The 23,398-nt window shown below is 37.6% G+C and overlaps 3 protein-coding genes and 1 long non-coding RNA gene across 7 annotated transcripts; 3 read left to right on the forward strand and 1 right to left on the reverse strand.

Annotated features, from left to right (window-relative positions):
- Nucleotides 1-21: 21 nt before the first annotated feature.
- LOC124221783 (endochitinase) lies at nt 22-6,902 on the forward strand. 3 transcript variants are annotated; one of them, XM_046632089.2, is made up of 10 exons: nt 22-164; nt 1,981-2,066; nt 2,266-2,610; nt 3,835-4,057; nt 4,835-4,958; nt 5,054-5,251; nt 5,335-5,416; nt 5,660-5,871; nt 5,959-6,249; nt 6,703-6,902. In XM_046632089.2, exons 2-10 carry the CDS (start codon nt 1,991-1,993, stop codon nt 6,826-6,828), a joined length of 1,677 nt encoding a protein of 558 aa, XP_046488045.1. In that variant the 5' UTR covers nt 22-164; nt 1,981-1,990; the 3' UTR covers nt 6,829-6,902. The 3 variants fall into 3 exon arrangements, with proteins under 3 accessions (XP_046488045.1, XP_046488048.1, XP_046488046.1); XM_046632092.2 differs by lacking the exon at nt 22-164 and adding an exon at nt 1,346-1,492; XM_046632090.2 differs by lacking the exon at nt 22-164 and adding an exon at nt 1,649-1,895.
- On the reverse strand, nt 2,089-9,290 carry LOC138191110 (uncharacterized). Its single transcript, XR_011177417.1, has 2 exons — nt 8,872-9,290; nt 2,089-2,642 (listed from the first exon to the last, which is right to left on the reverse strand). It is a non-coding gene; the product is annotated as an uncharacterized lncRNA (long non-coding RNA).
- Nucleotides 7,056-13,109, forward strand: LOC124221788 (uncharacterized). Of its 2 annotated transcripts, XM_069137051.1 has the most exons (7): nt 7,056-8,764; nt 8,880-9,069; nt 9,182-9,479; nt 9,649-9,890; nt 10,105-10,320; nt 10,552-10,736; nt 10,835-13,109. In XM_069137051.1, exons 3-7 carry the CDS (start codon nt 9,250-9,252, stop codon nt 11,243-11,245), a joined length of 1,284 nt encoding a protein of 427 aa, XP_068993152.1. In that variant the 5' UTR covers nt 7,056-8,764; nt 8,880-9,069; nt 9,182-9,249; the 3' UTR covers nt 11,246-13,109. The 2 variants fall into 2 exon arrangements, with proteins under 2 accessions (XP_068993152.1, XP_046488060.1); XM_046632104.2 differs by lacking the exon at nt 8,880-9,069.
- Nucleotides 13,110-15,681: 2,572 nt separating this feature from the next.
- Nucleotides 15,682-23,313, forward strand: Bcat (Branched chain amino acid transaminase). The gene is made up of 7 exons (XM_046632106.1): nt 15,682-16,155; nt 18,654-18,761; nt 18,842-19,051; nt 19,163-19,393; nt 21,244-21,553; nt 21,637-21,791; nt 22,393-23,313. Exons 1-7 carry the CDS (start codon nt 16,135-16,137, stop codon nt 22,582-22,584), a joined length of 1,227 nt encoding a protein of 408 aa, XP_046488062.1. The 5' UTR covers nt 15,682-16,134; the 3' UTR covers nt 22,585-23,313.
- The last annotated feature ends 85 nt before the right edge of the window (nt 23,314-23,398 follow it).

The following is a 23,398-nucleotide window of genomic DNA, read 5'->3' on the forward strand; positions in this document are numbered from 1 at the left end:
GGCACGCATGCTTCTCGATGGACTTGTTGCTGGTTCTCGGGTCGTCGAACCAACCGACCAATCGGCAAGACTCTGTGAGCCTGAATCCTAATGAGGGCCCCCGGTATATATTCGCTCACCCTCGCATCGCCTGGAGATTTTTCAAACCACGCTCGGCGGGCAAGGTGAGTGAAGAAGATTCGTTTTTATTCGTTCTATCTGTGTCAGGTCAACCCCCCCGACGTCATCTTCTTGTCCTACTTCGGTCTTCGATCTGGTTCAATGAATCTCTCCTCGAGCTTTTTCAACTTTCGCGGCTTGATCGTGTGGCGAAATCTGATGCGGCACACGCGTCTTACGATCGGTTTGAAAAAAAACAAACTGCTATTTGTGTGAAAAAAAAAAAAAAAAAAAAAAATTAAATAAACAAACAAATGTCCGATTTGAAATTTCGAGACGCAACCGTAACTCGATGTTTATATGTTAATATAGAAGAGCCGAATGTTAGGCATTTTAAACGTATAATGAAGATATGTATGCATATAATTGTTTTGGAACAGGTTTTAAATATAGGTAAAAGTTCACATATGTTAATTAATTAACCGCTATAACATTAGCTATACCTTGGGCCTGGAAATTTTAACACCTGGTTAAGTAGAGTTTTGCTAACTTATACGACGGCTTTGTCGCGCGCATATTAATTTCATGACGATTTTCTGTGACGAAATATTATGTGGGACTCGAGGGTCGAGCGACAAAATTATGGGAAGAACGCGAAGCTTGGATAAAACAATTGATTTGTACCGATTTCATATTGTCACAAGAGCGAGATATTTTTCACGACGCTTTTCTGTTTCTCCATAATTTTTTCATCCAATATACTTAATTATTAATTCATCGTTGCTATGCGAAGAACGATCGAGGAATTTTTAATACATTCTGATCGTGGCTACCGGAACAGAAAACCGAAGGTTGTTACTGCGGTGTAACTTGCATTTTAATTCGATAAACAAACGATCCTTTGTTGCGACGAGCTCAGCTTGTAAGAAAGCAATCGGAGGCTCGAACTCAACAAACTTACAAATACATCGTACCGTAAATAATCCAATTTGCGGTAATCACGCAGAGACGGCAATTAAAAAATTGAAACAAAACTTGACGCAATGTCACAGATTGTTTTTCTATCTGTTTGTGTCATCCAAATTAATTGCTGAAAATATTTCACGGAGTCGATTAGCCAAAATCAAATTACCTGTAAACATCAGGCACAATATCGCGCGTATTGTTGCGAACGAATAGTATTGTGACATTAGAAGTGTAACGGGAAAGAGTCGAGTGACACTTGATGATCTGTACGACCGTTATTAGCCGTCTAGATCTTGTTGACGGAAACGGAGAGCGGCCAGAGAGCTACCGTTCGCGAATTGCGGTTTACCAACCAACACGTTACGGTACTTGGCGTTAATCCTCTGCATCATTGCACAATCAAAAAGCAAGGAATTATCAATTACAGGTAATTTAATTTGAAATCTAAAGACCGAAAATCATCGTTACGCACTCAACACTCGACAAGTCTAACGCAATGTCTGTATAGTGTACCCGTAATAAAAGACCGCGCCCAGCAGTGCAAGGTATCGCCTCGGTGAATAACTGTTAGAATTTTCTCCAACTGAAAACTTCTCGAATAACTTCCATCTCTTCGTAGCAGAATGTCAACCTGTGTCTGGAAATTTACGATTTGAAAACTAGTTTCAAGGAGCGACTATGTGTAAAACACGCTTGTATAGATACTACTGACAATAACCCACTACAAATGTGGAAAGAATTCACAACTCGATTCGTTGTATGCAATTGATCGTTTCGACTGATGAAAAATTTTTGGTATTGAGGTTTATTGGGACAGTTTTATAATTACGGTATGTACAATAATTTACGGAGCATACGTATAGTGATAAACCGCCAACATTTGGGATCAGTGTGTGATACGAGTAAACGTTTCAGATAACCCAAGATGACGTGGATGGAGCAGAAACTGACGATATTCTTTGTCGTATTTTCAGCAGCATTCTGCAATTATGCAATTGCTGGTAAGTAATATTTAAATCGTGATTAAATTCAAGGACCACGTAAAAAGTGGTTCAATATATTTTTGGCAAACTCCTTTTCAGTCTCGACGGAATCGGGCTGGTATTTCAAATCTTGGAATGTGATACAAAGGTAGAATTATTGCCGGGACTGGTTAGAGGGGTTTAAAAACTTTTCTCATTATTTGACCGCAAATTTCAGGAGGTAACGAAGGAGAACCTGGAAGAGTCGTGTGTTACTTCAGTAACTGGGCGATATATCGTCCAGGAATAGGAAGGTACACGATAGATGATGTGCCAGCGGACTTGTGCACTCATTTGATTTACTCTTTCGTCGGTGTGAGCAACGTGACCTGGGAAGTGCTGGTGATCGATCCAGACCTGGACATTGAGCAGGATGGCTTCAAGAACTTTACGAACCTGAAGAACAAGTTTCCGGGATTGAAAACTGAGCTCGCTGTCGGCGGGTGGGCCGAAGGTGGACGAAAATACAGCAACATGGCTGCCATACCTGAACGGAGAAGATCATTCATCAGCAGTGTTGTAGGTGAGAGAAAAATCCAGTCGAAGGCTTTCCACCTAAGGACACAATAACTAATTTACATACGTTAAACCTCTTTTATACTCTCTCGTTTCTCATTCTCTCCGCGTCTTGACCAATTATTCATTACATCTACCATCTTAAGAAATTCCTCTTACCAAGTTACTCCTATACATTCACACTTTCTCGCTGCATCAGATTTTTGCTACACCTTAAAAATGGAAAAGGAGAAATAGCTACCAATGAATCTGATGGGTGACCAAAGTGTCAGCGTGTCGTCGTTTAAATCTCTGTGCACACACGGCGAATTCATAAGCGCGTTGAGGAAATGTCGTAAATTAATTCTGATTCTTTGTTATTATAACGGCTCAAGAGGCGCTTGTAAATTTACACCAAAAGCACGTTCAATACGTCGGAATTAGTCGAGTTCGTCATTCAGTAAGGACAACAGATTTACAACTAGGATTGTCTAAATTTTGTACGATGTGATACGTCTATCCTAGTAATACGTTAATTACGGTTATATTTTGATAACCCAGACCTTGATTCAAGAAAAATGTCACCGCTTGTTTTTTTGAGTCCTGATTACCTATAACTCAAGTAACAGAGTCACATCTACACGTGCACGAAGTGTTTCACTCGTAATTATAGCATGATTCTGCACATCATTTGCGCTAATTCTCGTGTCAGACAATAAGACTATGTTTTGCGTTTACACGTGGACGAGTTTTCGATTATTCTGGGTAAAACTGTAGTGAAAATTGATCGAAATAATGTAAACTGACATTATTCTCGAATAAGTTAACCTAGCAGTGCCCCTGAGAATATCTACGATAGATACACAATACCCAGTACATAATTGATTCGACCTACATCCAGAATCACAGTGTTTGCAAGAATCATTTTATCTCTGCAAGAGACAAAGTTCCCTTGTACTCGTGTTCGCATCAGCAAAAGGTGTTGACTTTTTAAAATTTTATTAAACATTTTTCTCAGAATCTCTTTTTGTATAAATTAAATGACGGACAAAGGTCCCAACCTCTACATAGCGATAAACATTTGTGCATCTTGTACGTATGCGTGATACGAACACGTTGAATGTTAGTATGAATAGTCGTAAATAGAAACATTTATGGATAACGTGTGCGATGTTTGTCCGTGGGTATTAAATTCCGTGTTATATCACGCGCGGCATTTCCAACTCTCTTGATATTCTTCTCCTTTTTCCAGAATTTATGAACAGATATGGCTTCGACGGATTCGACCTTGACTGGGAATATCCCGGGGCCGCCGACCGCGGTGGTAAATTCTCCGACAAAAATACGTTCTTCTATTTTGTCGAGGAGCTGCGACGGGCCTTCGACAGGGAGGGAAAGGGCTGGGAAATCACCATGGCAGTACCACTTGCTAAATTTCGCCTTCAGGAAGGTTATCACGTTCCCGAGTTATGCCAGTGAGTCAAATACCTCGCGTTTTAAAACTGGAGAGACGAGACGAGAATGAAATGGGATTAAAAAAAATCCTTGCATCTGGTTTCTCTCAAGTATAATTGCATTTTTGTCTGAAGCATGCCCAACCGATGTATGAATAACGTTCAAAACAAATACCCCAAACCTTGGCAAATACTCGATATCACCACGGAACAATAAAACTTACGCGGAAAACCATTCAAACAATTCTAACCCTAGTCACTTACACCTATGGAAACTTCCACATTACTTAAACGGGGTCACCCAGACCCCGGTCAACTTTGGAAAGTCATTACTGTACACATCATTACGTTATGCACAGTTACGACTTGTATAAAATTCTGAGACAAAATTTAACGATCCAGATGTAGACTTCAATCTTAGATTTAGAGAAAAACAGTGGAGGATGTGGGAGCAATACTTGAAGCAAAGAAAGTAAAACAATATGCGATACACACGCGGGGTCTTTGAGACCTCCAAAGTTTTTGGAATCATTCGTCATTTTACTTGCACAAACAACCCTGACTCAAGGAGGCTGACTTTAAAATTGTACGTGAAAGTCGGCTCTGGAGTCAACTGGACCCCAGATCAGTGGCTAGGGTTAATTTTACTCTGCTTGCAGTCCTTCGATCAAGTGTAAGACAAATTGTTCCACACCGTAAATACACTATTGAGTATCGGTATTTATTTCTCTTCGCGTTTCTTATCTCCAGCCTAATAACCAATTATAACATTAACAACGATAATTGACTATTACACAGACTCGTAGATGCGATTCATGTAATGGCGTACGATCTGAGAGGAAATTGGGCTGGATTCGCTGACACCCACAGCCCGCTCTATAAACGTCCCCACGATCAGTGGGCCTACGAAAAACTGAACGTGGTAAGTGAATCATTCGATTAGTGTCTCTAACGCTCTCGACGACTGAGCTTTGAAGTATAAGCTCTAGAGACGTTTCCGATAAAAATTTCTTCCAGAACGACGGCATGAGGCTGTGGGAGGACATGGGTTGTCCAGCGGACAAGCTGGTGGTCGGAGTGCCGTTTTACGGACGCAGCTTCACCCTGAGTAACAGTAACAACAACTATAATTTGGGAACGTATATCAACAAGGAGGCCGGTGGAGGAGCTATGGGCAATTACACGAGGGCGAAAGGGTTCCTCGCCTATTACGAGGTGCGTAGAATAGATGCGCTATTCGTGGTCGACTTTGACATGTGCTTCTGGTCTATGAATCATTCAAATTCAAATTATTGCAGATTTGCCCGTATGTACAAGATCCGAATTCCGGATGGACGACCGAGTGGGACGCAGCGGGAATGGTTCCCTTCGCGTACAAAGGTAAGGACCACCGAGGCTTAGATGTTCAGGACATTGACGTTGAATCGGGATTTCAAGGTTCGAGGCTTGAAACGTTTCAGTCCTTAAGACGGCCCTTGCGACCAATTTTCAATTTGCATACAATGGTGCGAACGGGCAGTTATCCATGACATCTGCGCCACACCCTTTGGCACATCTTGAATTTTACCCAACGTACTCGGTAGCTCGATAACCACTCCTTCCCATTCCCATTTTCTGCCGCAGGCACCCAGTGGGTCGGATATGAGAACGAGAAGAGTATCCAGATTAAAATGGACTTCATAAAGGAGCGTGGCTACGCCGGTGCAATGACTTGGGCAATAGACATGGATGATTTTCATGGTATTTGCGGAGACGAAAACGCGCTGGCTCATATTCTCCACGACAATATGAAGGACTACATCGTTCCTGCGCCTAAGCGAGAAACGACGCCAAGGGTTTGTGTCCAATTGCAGTTAATTACACGGTGCATGTGATACATTTATGGAATACTTGATAAGTTTCGTTCACTTATCAACTCTTAGCCCGAATGGGACCGGCCACCAAGCACTCCGGCTTCTCCCGAAGACAACAACCGTCCATCCAGGCCCAGCACAACGTTCGCGGTCACGTCCACCACCCGAAGGCCGACTCCAGCGTACAAACCACCCAGTACAACCAGCACGACGAGACAAACCGAGGAAACTACTCGGCCAACGCGACCCTCGTTGACGCCGACGTCCCCGAAACCTGTGATTATAAACGAGATAGACGATACTTCGAACGAGATCACATGCGGAAACGAGGACTTCATGGCATCCAAGGACTGCACACTGGTACGAAAATTAAAATTGGAGATTCGTTGAGACTTGTTTTCGCCAGACGTTACTCTCTCTTTCTCTTTCTCTCTCTGCATAACTTCCTGTGGGAGGGCGGAGTTCGCGTTGTGCGGTATAAAATGTAATGTAGATTATACATCTGTTTGGTGAATGTATGGATAGCACTCTTCCAGAGACAAATCTCCATCAATTGTGGTAGGTCTACCTAAGAATATTGCTTGCCATAATTTATGATTATTTTACTCCAAAAAAGTGCAGTATGTACATATATTCAACACAGGATATGTAAAGTGTACAATATTTTTCTGTCCGTGTGCGAATGATGGTGGGAATGTAGTACAACAAGCAGGAATTAATCAGCGCTCAGAAAATTATAGAGATACGGAAGTTATTTGGAGCAGCACAATTTGCGCAGGCGTGACAGTAAGTACCGCAATTTTTCTGTTTCAGTATTATCGATGCGTGTATGGAAAACCTCTGAAATTCCAGTGTCGTGAGGGGACCGTTTACCATGCAGAAAGGTCAATTTGTGACTGGCCGAAGAACGCGGATCGCCCAGAATGCCGGAACATATGAATTTTGCAATTTCTGTTGTAACTGATTTCTTGGATTTAGATATTTTTTAACAATGTTCTGCACATTCACCTTTATCCAGCTGTATTATATTTTTAGCGTATGTGTATAGCTATACGCAAAAAAGTCTCAACACGTGTGCAACGAGATTAAGCACGCGGGCGATTGAACGTTCGGTCTAATTCCCAATGTCGTTTTCACTGCGAATAGTTTATCAACCGCCTCACTGACTCTGGTTTGGTTGCATATGCGTATTGGAGAACAATATCGTTGTTTCAGACACAAAAGAATAACTCATTCGAGTTCATTCAACGCCGGAGTGGGGTTGAAATATTAATTGAACTTGAAATAGAAATATTTACAACGCGAACTTGCGAACGTCATGCGGTCTGTTATCAGGTTTTTATACACAATCGTGTTATAATATTTAGAGCATAATTGCGATGAGATTTTTTTTATACACGCACGTGCACCGAAATTTTCTCTGAGAAATAATTATAGTCTTTTATCTTTAAGTACCATTTCTCATTTTTCTTATCGTTTGATAATTACACCTATATATTATGATTGGATTGAACGATGTTGAACAATAACGAATATTGTGATATGTAACTTATAAATATAAATATTATGCGTGTATCGTTTATAAAAACTCATTCTAGATCAAGCTTTCCTCGATGATGGTATCAAACTCAACTGTCAAACGTATCACGGACTTTGCACATGCTCCCGTATTTTCATTTCATCGCAAAGCAAAGTATGGACTGTGAAACGGACAACTGGCCTTTTAATAAACCCTGTGTGGGATTATAGCTAATAATGCTATAGTGTAATTGTTATGAATTTTAGCATTGTTATTGCTATTACAATTGTCATTCCGATCTCGTCTGGAATCAATTGTTACTGATTTGGAACTAGTTTTCCGGCAGATTATATCACACGATTTTGTGAGGAAAAAATGTTTATTCACAGTTTATAATCGAGGTGGTAAAAAACGTTATTACAAGCATTGACAAATATTGAGCATTGAATATCCTGCTATAAATAGACAGTTGGTATCTTGTGTGTTTATGTTGCTTGCGTGAAAAAGAGAAAAAAATTTGAACTCGAATTAATAGTTGGCGCTCGATATTAATATGAAGATACAACGAGCAAGTTAAAAAAACATTAGATCTTTATCAAAAAAAAATGAAGAAACGAGACGAGTAGCGAGGAAATCCCAGTAGACAATTTTCAAATACGAAAAGAAAATACCACGCGTGGTTTGACGACGAGTCCGAAAATAGCTGATCTAATAAAATTTTCACAGTCGCATGGCGAGTAACAATTTCTCAATTGTAATGCGTACAAGCGTCGTCCGCCCTTTAATACGACTCTTGAATAATTGATATCAGATAGGTTTAAATTTAGTCTGCGCGAGCGTGTCGCGGTCAGGTGTAACGCAAACTCTCGCATGTCAGGTGCAACGTCGACGAGCGAGGCTGCTGGCGTAGTTTTCGTTGAGAAATCTTTGAGGGAATATCGGCGTTTGGCCGTTAGATCGGCAGTCGGAATCTTTGATTATTCGTAAAGTCTGCGAGGAAGCGCGCGGTGTTGAATTGATGAAAATTGCCGGCGCGGATTGTGGATTTGAAAGTGAAACGCACGAGCCGAACCGGTTCGCGTTTCGTCGACGATCGAACTTCGGCTAAGCTCGGCTCTCGGATCTCGAATCTCTGACGTCAAGGCTTGCTCACCTCACCTCACGATCAGCAACCATCAGGCACTGAACTGTAAACATCTCTGTCTAACAGCCTCCGTGCGCTAGCGGTGCTTAAATAAATCATGAATTTCTCATCTGTTAAGTGATTATTCGTTTCTACTCGCCCACTAAACGGGGAAGGATAAAATGGGGCCTACGATCAGATTACTTTGATCGTTCAATAACTTCGGGATATAGGTATAATTAGAGAACGTTACTGTCGAGATGCATGCATTTTTCAACAACTTTTTCTTTCTTTCATTCGTTCGTTCTTTCTCTTCTGTTGTTTTTTTTTTTTTACTCACGTTGACAGGTTGCATTCACCATAATACTTCCCATAGCTGCTCAAACGTTTCTACCTAACACTATTCGGCGTTGAATTCATCGCTGATTCCTTTCTACCTGCATTGTCTGTGCCAGACAATGTTTTTCTAACCCTTGAACGTGTAATTAGTTCCAATTTTCATTGTGTCGTGAGATGCACGAGGAATAAGCAGCACTGGGTAAATGCCAGATGTTTTTTCACACGAAGTTCAATAACCTTGGGTTAATGGCACGACACCTCTGTGATATGCTTTTGGTTGCAAAGTGAATTGCCTTGTTTGTTTCTTCCAGGGAAATGAGCACTTGAATTATTGTTGACAACTTAAACACAGTGTGGATACGACGCACTTGTTTTCAAAATGTTGGTGCGAAGTAGGAAGTATGATAACGAAACATTGGACGTTATCAACAAAGGATGTCTCGATCTTTATGACGGAATAGCGTGCGGCAGGGTTAGCATTTTAGCTCTACTTTGCCTCCTCACGTTCTTCTTGATCGTCTTGAAACTAATAAAATACCATGCGTGCAAGCACTCCCAGATGCATCACTATGCAATATTTTACGTATCGGGGATAAAATGTATTATTTGGTAAGTTTTATAAAATTACTTTACAAAACGTAATCCGAGGTTTTGAGTAACAAATGGTCCTGTGATTAATGATAATTTTCAAGAATATCTGCACGATAATATTACTCATTTATAAATTTGTGGTGCTACGCAGGATTCGAGTTTCATCAATTTTTTTTTGATTTTTCAGTGCCACAAGTTTCATCATCGGCGTACGATATCCTCAGCTGGATTTCACTGCAAATTTCCTGAAACTATTACAATTCATTCTGATATGCCATCTTCATTGGTCATCTGCGGCCAGAGCTCGGCATAGAGATGACATTGTCCAGCACGTCGTCAACCCAGTCCTGTCCCTTTATATACTCTATTGTACCACAGTGGTTTTAATGGGCATGGTCGACATTAGTGGAACCTGGACAGAGTGCCTTCGTAAGTTTTGTTTCTTAGTTATAAATAGTTATTGACATTGGAAGATTTATCTCTGATCTAATTTCTGACATGGTACTTAATCTGAAATTCTCTTGCATAACTTGGCATAACTCTTGCTGCCTGTTGATTGTGATGATATTATTCTGCTACTGATATCTGAGAAGAAAAAGAGTGCTAATTACAATTCTAATTATTACTTATCACGCTGTTTCAGGTCCCTACTGGCTCATGCTATCAAGCGCAGATTTTATTACTGTTCAAATGTTTGCAGTCGTTGCTCTCTACCTAACACATAGCAACAATCGATCTGTCATTTCAACACTCATGCTGCCTACTGCTTCATCTCAAACTAGAGACCTGTGGCTTGTCACGGCCGTTTATGAAATCTCCGCAGTTGTTTCTGTTGTCTTTGACGCTGTCATGTCATTGTGTTAGTAGTTAATTTCTTCTGGTCTATACTGTGCTGACTATGAATCAAATTGCGAAAAGAAGATTGTATTTGTTTACTTTTGAATAAGACGATTAGCTTTAAATTTGAGAAGTGCACTTACGTACTTTGGCAAATTGGAATTTAACTTGTAGTTGGCACAAGAAAGTTTGATAGAGATTATCATTTTCGTAATTCAATCAATAATTCATTGCTATTTGAATCTTTCAACAGTGGGCAGAGAAGAAACTGGTTGCAGCGGTATTTACAATCATGCACAAATCTACTACAGCGCATCAATTGTGGTAGTAATGATTCTAAAGTACCTTTTACCGACCTGGACGTTACTCTCTGTTTTTCAACCAGCTCGTGTGAAGTCAAGACCATCTGAAGTCGCTTTGACTTCACACTATAATACAGTAAGGAAATTTTTCAATCATTGAAGATCAATGAAATTTCTTATATAGGTCTAAAACGGAATGGTATTTTTTCAATGGGAATAATAAATCTTTTCCAGGATGGAACTTGTTACAATCAATATCGAAGAATGTTCTTTTCTCAAAACGGAGGACAACCAACGTCAATGTCGTATCCAACAATTCCTTACCCGTCCGAACCTCCGATGTATGAAGGATTTTGTGATTATTCGTATCCCGACAGTTCCCCCGACGAATCGCCAACAATTGACCAAAGAAAAGGGGTAGACATTGATGATGCTTATGAAAAACATTTTATCAGCATTGACCAGCATAGAGATTGTATACTTGGTAACCAGTACAGAATTGATAACAATAGACGAAACTTGCAACGGAGTTTAGACATGGATGATGATAATGATGAAATTGACAAACGAGCCGCACTTAAAAACAGTAATTTAACAACGATTAGCGAAGAGGGTAGTAATAACCTTGAAAGCCCTCAAGAGTGATCGGTTGCTCAACAATTCTAAGTCAAACCAGTACCCTAGTTTTAAAAGTGCCTAATGCGGTTAGTGAGTTATTGTGCTACACAGTTGTAACGTATCAACTACCAACCATGACGAAAATGGTTAGAAGTAATATTCGGAAATGCTATGCATACATTTGCGAGTCACTTTGCGGATGCGATAACATCGGCCATTAGTTTTACGTCTCGTGACAGTACTTTTGTCATTGAATGCGGAATGCGTGAATCAATTTTGAATCGATCGATTTAATGTACTTTTTTTTTCACCAATGCTATATACGTATGTGATATCTACATCAATGCATATGTAAATATAGAGGTATGCAAATCTATATGCAAATTTGTTGATAATAGATGAATTCGGTATTTCACTCAAAATGCTTACCGTTCAGATATTTTCAAGTATGAAAACATTCGTGGTGAGAATCTCTATGAGTCTGAGCTACTTACTAAACTCAGCTAATGCATGACTAATCATAGGAACTTTTTAAAGGGCTTGTAACATTGGCGATACTAGGAGAATAAGTTTACGAAATTGAATCGAAACAATTTTACATAAACTTGTATCATATTGATCTGAAGTTGAAAACATAAGACTTGTTTGGTATGAAATTAACGTTAGAGATAGAATTAGACGTTCCTGTAGAAAATTGAAAGTTTTTTTATGAAATGTATTTTCGACAGGTAGTATAATAGTCTTTCAAATTCATCCAAGGTTTTTTTTTTTGTTTTTCAACTGAAAGTCCTGACATTTACCGTGTAAACTGTTGCAGAGGTTATTCCAAAAATAAGCTGTGATTCGTTTTCTAAAGATTGAACAACGAAAAAAAGAAATAAGTTGCAAAAGCATTCTGTATATCACAGAAGTAAATTTTTCGGCGATTCTTCGATTGATGTAAATACGATGTGAATATAGAACCATCGTTATTGGATGATCTATATACATTTATCAATAATTAGCTGTGAAGTAATCGTATCGCTATTGTGTAACGTAGTTTTAATTACCTTAAAATAGAATACTTCCATACTCTATATATGTATATGAACAACGTGCAACAAGTTTGGTTGCTTTGTTTCAAGACTGTCTTCATGGAGAATTATAAGTAATTAACTGCTATAAGAATCTATGACAATTAGGAGTTAAGTAATTACGAAAATAGAGGTGAATTTTGAACTATTACGTTCTTAGCTTGCTAATTATAGTTGCATATAGTTATAATTGGTTCTAGTAAAGAGTATCTTCATTTCTCTGATAATTTTAAGCAACGACTGTCCAGTCCATAATAGCTCGATATCGAATTTTACTGTACGTACATAGATACAATCGTTGTTTTTTATCATTTATATTTTTGTTTTTTTTTTCCTGGTATCTTTAGTTTGTTCCTATTCATATTTCTATAAAATAGATCATCATTTATGAATAACGTACATAGAATGCATGTTCAATCAAGTTTTTATTCTCATTCTTAAAGTGCATTGCAATACATGAAGCACATAATTTTCGCAAGCGGAAATAAAATTCTCGGAATGCACTGGTTGTGAATTGTCATACATATTTGATGAATTAAAATAGGCGAACTCAATATTCTATTACATATATTCAGTTGAATTGAGTTTAAAAGAAAAAACTAATTTTTCTAAGACTTAGTAGTTAAGTACTCTAACATATTAGATCACACAAGATAACTATACAGACATGTTGTTTAAGTTAATCAAATTGTACAGATAACGATGAACTGTGTATTTAATCGTGAGCGATTTTTCTCAGTTGTTTGGTACTAACTGAAGCATATATTCTACAATAATTTCTCAGTATCATATTTTCAAACTTTTAACATAATTAGCTATGCTCTAAAGAAAAAAAAGAAAAAGAGAAAGCCAAATTACTTCATTTTTTTATCATACCGATAATGATTATAATTCCTCAACTGTCACATCAAGATGATGAAATCGAATTTACCTGTGTTGGCAGTAAATTGCAATTGCTCGGCATTGAATGATGAAAAAAAATGAGCTTACATATTAATCTGGCCCTGCATATAATACAGAAATCGAGAAATGAATTGGATGTGTGGTGTGCTCCAGTGAATCGTATTCAATATAATAACACGTTCGGCTATTTTACGCTTGTAACAGTTTATCTGCAACATTCTTGACTTTTGTGTTCTACTGTCAAGAATAAATATCGCGCCATGTAATTTTTCAAACTTTACTGTAATAACACGTCCTCGCAGTTCGCAGCTGCATTATTGAACATCACTTTTAAACTATTCCTTACAAGCTTACCGGATGAATAAATTACCAGCATATATGCAGATAATATTTTCACAAAACTTGATAATCGCAGCCGTCCAAATTCCAATTTCTAATTGTTAAAAAATTTCCACAAATTTAACAACAAATATTGAACGCTGCTGAAAAGTAATAACGTACATTACAATTAGGAACAAAAATCCACAAATTAGGGAAAAGTGTATTGTATTATAATATTCTTCATTAATTCACACTACGAATTGAATGGTGTAAAACGTATACAATTGAAGCTTAATCTAAACGAGCATATGGCTGTTTTGTGGTGTACATATTTTCATTCCGGAACAAATAGATTTTGATTTATTGGTATACATACACGTAGTATATATATCATATATATACATATATATGTACGAAGCCATATGTATGTATATTCTTAAGATATGTGCAAATCAACAAAAAATTCTCGTATTATTAATGAAAAAAATAAAAAAAATTACAATTCTTTGAGATTAGTGATTAAAGTATTATTGTTTATTCGTATAGAAGCATTGCGTGGGTAAAGAAAATAGGTATGTTTATGAATTACGAACTGGTATGATCTTTACCACATCGGATGAGAGATGATATTATGTTTTCATTCGCTATATGATCCTTGAAATCATAACAATACGTGCGTATGCAAATACTATACACATCTGATTCGTATTGCATTTAATAAACAGATATTACGCGATAGACGATTCGTTTCTTCAAGTTAGCTAATTACGTTAATCCTATAATGGCGGACTGCCGTGTTCAACTACAGAGTTGATAATTAACTGAGTGCAATTTATATTTTAATTGACTGTTTTTAACCAAACGAAATGAAATTTCTCGAAAAGTAGTAAATGCAAATAAATATCCTTAAAGTTATAAGCGCCAATTTTATCTATTTTCGAGGTTCTTGTGAATTGCGCGAAAAAAAAACAGAGCGTCGCGTAGTTTCAAATACTTTTACGGAATGCAAAAACACAATATTAGTTAATTATCAGCATTTGATTAGCGAAAATAACTCTTTCATATGAATTCCGATAAATATCTCTACGATGTGATATAAATTACTCAATCTATGTAATGACGAAAATCGATTCGCTATCTTTGTTTTTCTAGTTATTTCAAATACTGTGCTTTTCGTCATACTGACGAGTATGACGCGTCTCGAGTAATACGCGTTTTCTGAATATCTACATCCATAAACCATCGTTTTATATGAATGAATAAACAGGCGCAAGGGCATGCGTTACGTGAGCAAACACTATCGTAAATTTCACCATCACTAAATATTGAAAACAGCTGTGCATATTTTAAAAATAGTATAATAGAACGAATATAATTCGTTTACCTTTTTTGTATTTCCGCAAAAGAATCCTCTCAGTTTTCGATTCTTTAAAACATTTCTTTCGCAGTGTTTCGGATGTGAATCAAGCGACGCAAGGGGTCGTTTCGTTGTAGATACAGTAAAATCATAATGAATCTACTAACTCGAATTTAGCGCTATTGCGTCTTTTTTGCGCGTTTGTCGTATGTAGCGGGGACCTTGGAGGTAAATTTTCTAGTAACGCTACAATTTTTGCAGCGTCATTAAACAAATATTTTTTATCCTATTCGTACACGGTACCAAGAGGGGTGGTGACGCTACGCCGTAAGGAAATCATTATACCACCTCGCTCTTTAATAATGCACAACACATGTAAACGTGACATGAAATTGTTGACAATATTTATCACTTTTCTATTAATGTCGTGTATTGTATATCAGTACGTAAATCCACGCGCAAATGTTTGCTTTAAAGTGAAGGTTTGTCGAGAAGAAGATAAAATGTGAAAAAAAAAAACATTTAGAAAAAAAAAGAAAACCGAAAAAAAAAATTAAAAATGTTTCAAGAAATTGCGGCAGCACGCGCACTTTAACTCCGGCAAAGTTAACACGGGATACGCGCGTTTATCAGTATTACACATATTTTTTTAAATTCTTTTTACTTATCTGAAGCTCCCCCTTTTTTTTATTCAACGCCAAAACGATAACATACGTCAACATCGGCGTGCAATAAAGTGGGGGATACCATGTCTTAAGCGTGGTGCCCTGATCTGAATAATTAAAATAACAGCTCGTAGTTATTCAAATTATTCGAGTCGTTTCGCACGAGAACAACGCACGCTAAAATCGTTCATTCTAGTTTTGCATATTCGCGCTTCCGCCCGTGTACATACATATATATATATGTATGTGTGTGTGTGAATATATAGATACGCATGCATGCGTTTCTTTCGTAATTTCTGTTCACACCGTGCTCCGGCGAGCCTCTTCATAATAAGCATTCTTTGTCGCTGGCACATTTGCTTTGAACTTGAACCGATTGCCCGCGTGGCCGCGGCTGCAGCACGTCGTTGCTGATCGAGTTCCGTAAAAGGGCGGATTGCTTAAAGTGCATTTGAAAAATGTTTGTGACAAATTTTCTTTCTCTCACACTGACGCTGGTTCATCTCTATGGAATTCTTATATAATGGACATTTTCTTCGCTAATTCATTAATTTGAGACAAAGTGTATTTTTTGCAATTATTTTACAATCAAAAAGCATGGTTCATTTTCGACGCAAGGTACGTTAAGTCAGTTTTTCAAGTTGAGCCTAACCTAACCTAACCTAACCTAACCTAACCTAACCTAAGATAATCTAATACTTACATTTATATACCACGTGCCGGTTGCAGTGCTTTTAACTTCAATTCTATTAATTTTTCGTAAACTTATGTGTTTGCTACGCAATGATGCTCTACTAATTAATTTCCACTTCAAAGTGTAAAACGACAAAGCGTGTGAAAATGCATAATAATTATGTGTACTTGTTTTGAAGGTGTATGAGTATGAGTATTGTAACAATTGTTCGCATAAAATGAATTGCGCGCAGTTATCGTCAAAACTGGATGAAAAACGATTAATCGCTATCTACGTATCTGAATTTTTGAAATTGATGTCATTCAAGTTCATCACTGATTTCTGTACTAACAGAGATCAGAGCCTAGATTCTTGAAACAAGGATCTGAAATTTCTCATGCGATATCCTATGCTTTTGCAGACGATATCACACACGATAACCAGGATCCTAGTTTCAAGAATCCAGGCCCAGTGAAGTTCTCATACAGCTCATATGCCTGGAGTAAGCTGAGAAACCGATCAGTCATTGGGCACTGAAAAGTCTAAATGACGTTTAGAGACATTAGCTGTAGCTGTACACATACGGAAGTTGTTTCTGCAACAGCTAATTTTTCACCCTAGTCGATTACATTGGCAATGGAGAATTTCAACCCGTAGAATGACCCGTTACGCCTGCCCTACGCTATTTGTTTGAATATCGCGCTTCGGATCGATTATAAGTTATGCTCATTGGCATTAAATATTGCGACCAATGCGGCAACTAATATACGCTATCTTTTAGGCATAGTAATTAAGGAATTAATAACACATTGCTTTGAACAACTCAAACTCGTTGAACACCCGGCCCGCGGTGGCGGTATGAGAGAGATATTATACATAGGGTATTGGCAAAGGGGACTGGACGATAAATAGAGAGAGAAAATCGAGTAACCTATCTATTCCTTTCTGTCAAGCATGCGCAGTGTCTGTTACTGCGCAGGGGCAGAGCAGGGTAAAGATTCTGTAATTTCATTTTTCACATTTCCCACCATCCAAGCATACTGATTGGTTGACTAAACTTTGCAAACTAATCAGAATGCTTGGATGGTTGGAAATGTGAATAGTGAAGCTACAGAATTTCCACCCTGAACTACGCTTCTGACGCATGAGTAAATGAGTATGCAAACAAGAATAGACCGTCGCTCGATTATCTTCTCTTTCTGTCCGTCCGATCTTTCCACTTATGCTTAACCCCTGTATCTCTCTTACGCTATGTATAACATCTCTATGGTTACGAATCATGCTTCCGGCTGAAATTCTTTACGGGAAAAAATTATCTGTTCCAGAATCCATGTCCACGTTAGAGCTGTTCAATATTTCGGTGTAACAAAATTTTCTCGATAATTTTGTTTCAAAATATTTCAGTATCAAGATCAGCTTTCAACACCTATAACGAAGTATCGATATGATACCAAATCTTTTGTACCGAAAGTTGAAACTACCGATATCAAAATATCGAAGTACTGAAACCGCAACTCTCAATTACAGTGACCGTAATATTGGAATACAGATTTCAAAAAATGGAATATTACATGCATTCACAGCACTTCCTCTACGTTTCCTACTATAAATAATCTTCGTATAATGTTGTATTTTCACATAATTCTACCGTATTATTAAATGGAGAATTTCAGACCGTATAGCGCGTCGCCGTTTACGGTTCAGGCGGCGTGTTACTGGCTGAAGTTTTCCATTGCCAATGTAATCAACTAGGGAGAAAAATTAGCTGTCGCAGAATCAATTTCCGCACGTGTACAATAATACTCATAAATGCCTTAACTTTACGGCTAACTTTTTTAAATCACGTCACTGCTACGTGGTAGCAGGTGTTAGAGGCTTCGACGAACAATCGGAACAATCATATGAGGGAAAGGTGTCCTGAATATCGTCTGTCGAATGCCCCGGTAATTCAAAAGGGTGGTGAAAAAAATTAGAATCAGAGTTTTCACGCGAGTTTAATTTGGTATAAATTAAATTTTTGTTTTCCACCGTTATAGAGCTGCGTCATTTTAAATTATATTCGTAATCACGGCATTGTAAAAACAACGGTAAACTCACCGACTAGAATATAATGTATGTAAATAAGTGTAACCCACGACTTCTGTCGCGACGTTAATGGATAGTGAAACTTGTACGTATATGTAAATATCGGCCCATGGGACTTAGATTGAACCTATTAACTATGGATGAGTGTAATTCCAAATATTTCGCACACGTACACTTTTTTGTCTAACTATTTATCTGTATACATTTCAAAAGTATTTTTATCTTGTGTTGATTTTCATCCTCCAATAAGATAATTTGATATCCAGGTGTTATTTGAATTATCATAATTGCGCTATGATAAGAGTGTGTTATTCGTAAAAGTCGAAGTATTTAGATCGTAAATTTTATCTAATTTTAGCTCTTATCGCACGGAGGTCTTCTCCGGCAGTTAAAGCAACATATCAGGTGGAGTTCATCGTTGAAAATTAGAAACGATGAAGTGGTCAGTCCTGACCGTTCATTCAAGGTACATTTCACTGCAAACTTACTAGTGGGTCCTAAGAAATACCTGAATTATCTAAGCACAAGTTTCACCACTTTTCATAGTATGCCGATCTCTCGGTTCGGCTGGCTGCTCCACACCAACTTCATCCGAAGCCCGAAGTTAGTGCCTTGAGCTTTGGAAAATACTTCACCGATCATATGCTGAAAGTATTTTATTACGAGGCACTGGGCGGCTGGCAAACGCCTGAAATTACTCCGTTAGAAAATCTTGTACTTCATCCCGCCGCGAAAGTCCTCCACTATGCTGTCGAAGTGAGAATATGTCCCATTAAGAATACGAATGAACTCTACATATAAAATTATTGACGCACTTTAAGAGTTGCGGTAACTTCTGATCATTGATAAAATGTCATGTATCTCCAGCTCTTCGAGGGAATGAAGGCATATCGAGGTGTTGATGGAAAAATCCGACTTTTCAGGCCTGATTTAAACATGGACCGCATGAATGCTTCTGCATTGAGGTCCGGGCTGCCAACATTCAATAGTACAGAACTCATAAACTGTATCAACAGATTAATCAGTATAGATCAGGAGTGGGTACCCCATTCAGAAGCATCTAGTCTCTACATTCGTCCAACTTTGATTGGAATCGATGTAAGTATTGCAAAAAAATGTTATTTTAACGAACGTGTTACTTTCACACGGTGAATCAAAAGTAAATTTGTAAATATTTTGGAATATATATAGCACAGTTGAGTATTCATCGCCTGTGCGTGTTCCGGAATGTCGCAAACTTGAAAAAAAGGAGAGACAAAGATTTTTCCTGTAAACGCTTCAATGTTGAATTACTTAATATCTCATTTAGTTATCTCTACAACGGTATTGCATGTTCTACTTATATCTAAATTTGACGAAATACCACAATTATCTGTATATATCAAACTTCTTTCACAACATTGCAAAATTGAGTTGAATGTGGCATGATACTGTTTGTTATTATCATCAGATAACATTACTGCGTCCTCAAGTGCTAGGGAAAGCCTTGGCTTGGTGCCTCTAAAAAACACATAACTGTCAGCATGATTCTCAGCTACCTTAGAGTAAGATAGCGTACAATAGTGGGGGTATAACTTCATAATGATTGATGAATTATTATAATGTTATCGTACATCAATCAAATGCCCCGATATTCGTGGACGGAAGCTTGTGCACCTATGCAGTGATTGTGCGCAGGAAACTATATGATTGTAAAATTATATAATTATTGTTGTATTCATTTCAAGATGAATATTAACAACAAATTGCAATCAATCCACCATGGGCAAACGATCGCAAAGCATTTAGGTACGATCCAGCATTTGGTACTCAGTCTAAAAAAATTTCTTTTTATTTTAACAAACGAATTTTGGATCTTATGGGAACGAATGAAAATGAATACTTCCGGGGGTAGCAAAGGTTCTTTGATGAAAGCTGTATATGAGCAGCAAATATGCCGTACTGGCCTTCAACATGTCTACCTAGGCAACGCAGGTCAATATAGTAAACCATTTATCTTGTGTCAGTGAGCAGTAACCTTTGACAACATTACGAAACTGTACTCTCTCGCTTATAGCAGTTGGAAATAGTGTCTGATGTAAAAGTTGGGAGTATACGTATATTCTATCTATCATATTCGTTTTCACTTTACAGTTCATCATCAGGTTATCACTTAACGGTTTGAAGATTGCCGCACATTATGTTTATTCAGAATTCAACTATTGTTATGTGTTTCTAAATTTTCTCAGTCTCACATATAATACTTCGATTGTTAACTAGTTACAATACGAAATTGCCTACAATAAATTATATAGTGTTTCGGAAAGAATTGTAAAATACATCATGTTATTTTGTTTCGCATTTCAAACCTGCAAAGTGGACGTGCAGCAATGAACTTTTGCATTCCATGAAAAAATTTCTTCTAAAATAACTACCAAGATATTTTTTTCAAAAGTTGAGATATTATATGTATTACAGATGTGATGTTTAAAATTTGTAAATTTGGCAATTGTCTTATCATACTTTATTTTGGTTTCGATATACTGAGCAAAGTAGATTTCTTGCCGATTACTTACAGTGCTGGTGGCCCCTATGAAAAGTAGGTTTTATCACATCTGTGAACGAACTTGACGTTGTATTGGTTACAAATTTTTTACTCCCTAGGACCATGCTACTAATGAGACAAGGCTAATGTCAATGATACATGACAATTTATCGCGGACTAAGCATGAGTGAGGAAAGAGCGTAGGTATACCCGAATTATGATGCTGAAATTGTATTGGGACTTTCAATGTTGTGAAAATTTTTGTTTGTGCAGTAACCGAGTAATTACAAATGTCTGGTAGATAACTACTCTACAATGTCAGCATGAAATATAAGTGATGCGGCTAAACCATTGTTACTAACAAAAACAGTAGTCTCAGATACTTTAACGATCAAAACGATTTTTTCTTTGTTTTCTATTTTAGCCTACTTTGGGCGTTGCCTCGTCGGAATCAGCTCTCTTGTATGTTATTCTCTGTCCTGTTGGGTCTTACTTCAAAACTTCTTCTGAGCAGGAAGGTGTTTCGCTACTTGCAGATCCTCGATATACACGAGCATGGCCTGGTGGCTGTGGTGATCGTAAAATGGGAAGCAACTACGCGCCAACGATTCAAATACAAAGAGAGGCTCTAGAAAAAGGCCTACAACAAGTACTGTGGCTTTATGGTGATGATGATCAATTAACGGAGGTCGGGACCATGAACATTTTCATGTTTTACATCAATGAAAACGGCGGCAAGTTCAATCTCTTGCTAAGGAACTATATGAAAGTTTTTTCTGTATCGATGAGTGAGCTAATGATCTCTCATATGTTACAGAGAAGGAATTGATTACGCCACCATTGAACGGACTGATCCTACCAGGCATCACAAGGCAATCTATTCTGACGTTGTCTAGAGAATGGGGTCAATTTAAAGTCAGTGAGAGAGTGATCACTATGCAAGAAGTCTGTCGCCTGTTATCTGAGAATAGGGTAAGTTCTTTGCATCAATTCAGTATTCTATCTGAAGCAAAGTGAATCGGGAAAAATTTCTAATCGTTCAATTGTATCGTTTACTACGTAGAAGTTAAGTTTATACACGCATTTATAATGAAAAGTATAGCTCGACTTCCAAGTGTTTCAAGGCCGATGAGATAGCATACTTTTCTACGTGGCTTCTAAAACATCACTATGAAAGTCGTAATAAATCTGTCTCATTTGAAATCTTTTTACTGCCGAATTTACGTAAAACAAACAGAATTTCGTTATCACAATTTTGATAATGGCATATTTGAGTATAACGTTATATCTTTTTCAATTAAACCAAATGACACGAGATACGGATTATATTATACCACAGAGCAAATGGCGTGATGACAGGTGAATTTGAGCAGAAACACATAAATTTGTGAGGGTAATCTCACGTCGGGATGAATTGAAGCACTTGCCTCGTTCATATGTAACTTGTTCTGGACATTTTTGCATTTATTTATAGATTGCCCGACTTGTTTATACTTCTGATACCGTCCTGTATAATCGAAGCTGCTTCGTTTCCATTCCAGTATTATGAACTGACGATTGTTTTTGTTTCTAGTTACTGGAGCTTTTTGGAGCTGGTACAGCATGTGTAGTTAGTCCCATTTCATATATCAAATACATTGACCAGGGACTACATATTCCAACGATGGAGCAGCCAAACCCAGTCTTCAAAATGTTTTTGAAACATTTGACTGAAATCCAATATGGATATCTGCCAAATCATCCCTGGGCATTCCCACTGGATTAAAATAAGTGACTGAATATACAACGATCCCAATGAACTTTCCTGTTTTGTACGCAGTTGGAAATTGTTACAAAACAAATCCTGGATCTTGTATTTTCATGATTGAATTCCCAACAATATGTCGAATGAATACCGTGAGTTTTAACCAATTGGTGTTACAGACTAGGGTTCACGTTTTTTTCTTGTAAAATTAGATAGGATTTCATAATGTGATATAAAAAAAATTGTTTGATTTCCAACTGATTTTATTTATTTGTGATCGTTAGTGCACGATAATTTGTTTTTAAATCTTAGATTGATTTTACAATGTCAAAATATCATCAGACTAGATAGACAAGTTGATCTATCCCTGCTGTTACGTAAACTTGATAATGTTGTCTCAGTCACTTGTACAGCACATATCTTGCACCGTTTTGCAAGAAATTATGAGAATATGTGAGTAAATGCAATGTTATAGATATACTTTAAATTAAGTGCAATGTTAACTAGGTCATTTTAATTTTACATTAAGTACTTTTGTATAAATACATGCTTTGAAAGAATAGAGATTGAAACTGAAAACCTGAGTGAGGAGGCAGAATCTGAGAATTCAAATTTAACACTATTATCAATGACGTAGTAATTCATTGCAGTATTTATTTTGTTGATGGATGAATTTGAAATTGACTGAATCTTTTTGGAAAATGACGTTGATGTAGGGTACAAATAAATTGATTTTAGCGTTGTAAAATAGTCCGGCATTTTTGGGGTAACAAATTATTTGTGTCAGAATCAATTTTAAAAACCCTTTTCCCACTGAACGAGAATTACGAGCAAA

The sequence above is a fragment of the Neodiprion pinetum genome, chromosome 6 (assembly GCF_021155775.2).
Source record: "Neodiprion pinetum isolate iyNeoPine1 chromosome 6, iyNeoPine1.2, whole genome shotgun sequence".
In the NCBI taxonomy this organism is placed as follows: Eukaryota; Metazoa; Arthropoda; class Insecta; order Hymenoptera; family Diprionidae; genus Neodiprion; species Neodiprion pinetum.